The 3,031-nt window shown below is 45.0% G+C and overlaps 1 protein-coding gene across 1 annotated transcript in view; it reads left to right on the top strand.

The window, feature by feature from the left end:
* Positions 1–411: 411 nt before the first annotated feature.
* LOC121361047 overlaps positions 412–3,031 on the top strand; it is a gene marked incomplete at its 5' end in the record, with an annotated part of 4,558 nt that continues 1,938 nt past the window's right edge. Inside the window, 4 exons of the mRNA XM_041481349.1 lie at positions 412–698; positions 1,063–1,153; positions 1,546–1,749; positions 2,967–3,029. Coding sequence (XP_041337283.1) covers positions 412–698; positions 1,063–1,153; positions 1,546–1,749; positions 2,967–3,029 — 645 coding nt within the window. The remainder of the gene's footprint in view (positions 699–1,062; positions 1,154–1,545; positions 1,750–2,966; positions 3,030–3,031) is intronic.

Genomic DNA, 3,031 nt, shown 5'->3' with positions numbered 1-3,031 from the left:
TGATTTTTTTGGGCAAGATTTCTTTGATTTGAGAGAGATTCCAAAATCCTGCCCCAAATTCCCACATTTTTCATCATTCCATCCCCAAAATTCAACTTTTTTTGGTCATTCCCACCCCAAAAAGCCCTCTTGGAATTCCTGAGAATCCCGGGACGGAATTTTGGGATAAATTCCGATATTTTACTTTTTGGGAGGATTTTTGGGGCGGGATTTTGGAAAAGGAGGAGGGATTTTGGTGAAAAAAAAGGCGGGATTTGGGGAAAAAAGGGCGGGATTTGGGAAAAAAAAAGGAGGTGGATCCCAAATCCTGCTGGATTCGGGATTCCGCCGGCAGATAAACAAAATTATTAAAATAAAAATAAATCCGAGTAATAAAAAAATCAAAATAATTTAATGTAAATAAATTAAAAATTAATCAAAGAAATTCAAAATGGCGCCGACTCCCCCCGCCGCCATCTTGAGGCGCGGCGATGCCGTAACACAAGATGGCGGCACCCAGAGGACGCCTCCCGCTGCTGTTTCGAGCCGCGTTTCAAACCGAACCGGGACCAAACCGAGCGCGACGGCTTCGCCGGCACCGATTTCACCCCCGAGACCGATTTGAGCTCCCGAGAAACGAGCGGGAGGCGGAGATACAAAGGGCAAAGGGAGCCGCCATGTTGTACGGCAAGTGGAAGATGGCGGCTCTTCCTCTTCCGGTGAGGGAGCGGCGCGGGAACTGAGGGTGAACTCAAGTTTGAAATGAGCAAGGGGGGGATTTGGGGATTTCTGAGAGGGTTTAATGAACTTTGGGGGGCTCGAGGGTGCCTCCACCCCTCTAATTTTGACTGGTTCCGTCCAACCTCTCAGTAGCTGCACCGCCATCTTGAGGCGCGGCGTAGCCGTTCAACAAGATGGCGGCACCCCGGCACCATCTCCGCTGCTATTTTGAAGGAATTTTTAATTCAAATCGCAGCCAAACCGGGCGAGACGGATCCGCCATCACGGTTTAAGCCTCGACACAGATTTAAATACACGGGGAACAGGGAAAACGGCGAAAATGCTGATGTTTATAACGTATAGCGGGCGCCGCCATGTTGTACGGCAGGAGGAGTCTGAGGCGAACTTCCGGTTCCGGTGGGGGAGCGGCCCCTCAGCGGTGGCGGAGCGGGGGGTAAACACAGGCCGGGGGGGGCGGGATTTGGGGGAAATTCGGGAATTTTTTGGGAATTCTGAGGGAAATTTGGGAATTTTGGGGGTCGAGGGTCGGGAGGATTTAAGGGGTTTGTGGGGTCGTGGGTCACTGAGGGGATTTGGGGATAATTTTTAGAATTTGAGGAAATTTTTGAGGTGATTTTGGGATATTTGTGGAAAAACTTGTGGAATTTTGGGGAACTTGAATGAATTTCAACAATTTTGGGGAAATTTGCAGGAATTTGGTTGGAAATTTTGCCCAAATTTAACCAAATTTCTTTAAACTTTCTGGGAATTTCCATCCAAAACTCTTTGAAACCCCCCAAAATTCCCAAATTTTTAATTTTTTTCCCTTTTTTTTTTTTTTTTCAGCTCCCCCCATCCCAAACACCCCAAAAATTCCTTAAAAATTCCCAAAAAAATGGATTGAGGCCCCTCCCCCCCCTTGGATGGACCCCTGGAATTTGGGGGGATCCCAAAATGGGGGATTCGGAAAATCCCGGGAATCCCCCCAAGGAGGAGGAGGAGGAGGAGGAGGAGGAAGAGGAGGAGGAAGAGCTGGACCCCCGGATCCAGGTGGGAATTTGGGGGAAAACCCCAAAATTTGGGGATTTTGGGGGGGTTCGGGGTGGAAATTTTGGGGTTTTGGAGGGAAAATCCCTGAAAATTTTGGATTTTTGAGGAATTTTCCTTATTTTTGGGGTGAAAATTTTGGGGTTTCGGAGGGAAAATCCAAAAAAAAGGGATTTTTAATGGGATTTGTTTTTGATTTTTGAGGATTTGGGGTAAAAATTTTGGGGTTTTGGAGAGAAAATCCCAGGAAATTGGGATTTCTTATATTTATTTTTGATTTTTTGGGGATTTAAAAAAAATTTTGGGAATTTGGGGTAAAAATTTTGGGGTTTTGGAGAGAAAATCCCAGGAAATTGGGATTTCTTATATTTATTTTTGATTTTTTGGGGATTTAAAAAAAATTTTGGGAATTTGGGGTAAAAATTTTGGGGTTTTGCAGAGAAAATCCCCAAAAATTGGGATTTTTTGAGGGGGTTGAGGTTCAAATTTTGGAGTTTTAGAGGGAAAATCCCAGAAAATTTGGGGTCTTTTTTATTGTTTGGGATTTGGGATTCGAATTTTGGGTTTTTCAGGGATTTGGGGTCCAAGTTTTGCAATTTTTGTGGGTACATCCTGAAAATTTGGGGATTTTGGGTCCAAATTTGATGATTTTGGGTGAAATCCCAGAACTTTTGGGATTTGGGGTCCAAATTTTGGGATTTTTAGGCAATTTTGGGGAGGTCTTGAGGGAGATTTTGGGATTTGGGGGGAATTTTGAGGGAAAATGCCAAAATTCTGGGATCAGGGGGAATTTTGGGGGGTGGTTTGAGGAGAATTTTGGGGAAAATCCCTGAAATTTTGTGATTTTGGGGGAGATTTTCCGGTGATTTTTTTACCCCTTTCCCCAAATTTTTTATGGTTTTATCCCAAATTTTGGGGTGTCTTTTCCCAGTTTTTGGGATCTCCCAAATCCAGGGAATTTTTTTGACGTATCTTTTCCCAATTTTTGATGTTTTTATCCCAAATTTTTGGCTGCAGGAGGAGCTGGAGCACCTGAACGAGGCCAACGCTGAAATCAACCGGGGGGAGCTGGAGCTGGATGTGAGCGACTGGGGGGGACTGTTTTATCCCAAATTTTGAGTTGTCTTTTCCCAGTTTTTGGGATCTCCCAAACTCAGGGAATTTTTTTGAGGTATCTTTTCCCAAATTTTGATGTTTTTATCCCAAATTTTTGGCTGCAGGAGGAGCTGGAGCACCTGAACGAGGCCAACGCTGAAATCAACCGGGGGGAGCTGGAGCTGGATGT

Source organism: Pyrgilauda ruficollis, unplaced genomic scaffold, assembly GCF_017590135.1.
Source record: "Pyrgilauda ruficollis isolate IOZ18807 unplaced genomic scaffold, ASM1759013v1 scaffold554, whole genome shotgun sequence".
Taxonomy (NCBI): Eukaryota; Metazoa; Chordata; class Aves; order Passeriformes; family Passeridae; genus Pyrgilauda; species Pyrgilauda ruficollis.
The sequence above is the reverse complement of the archived record's forward strand: the minus strand, read 5'-3'. Positions and strand labels throughout refer to the sequence as shown.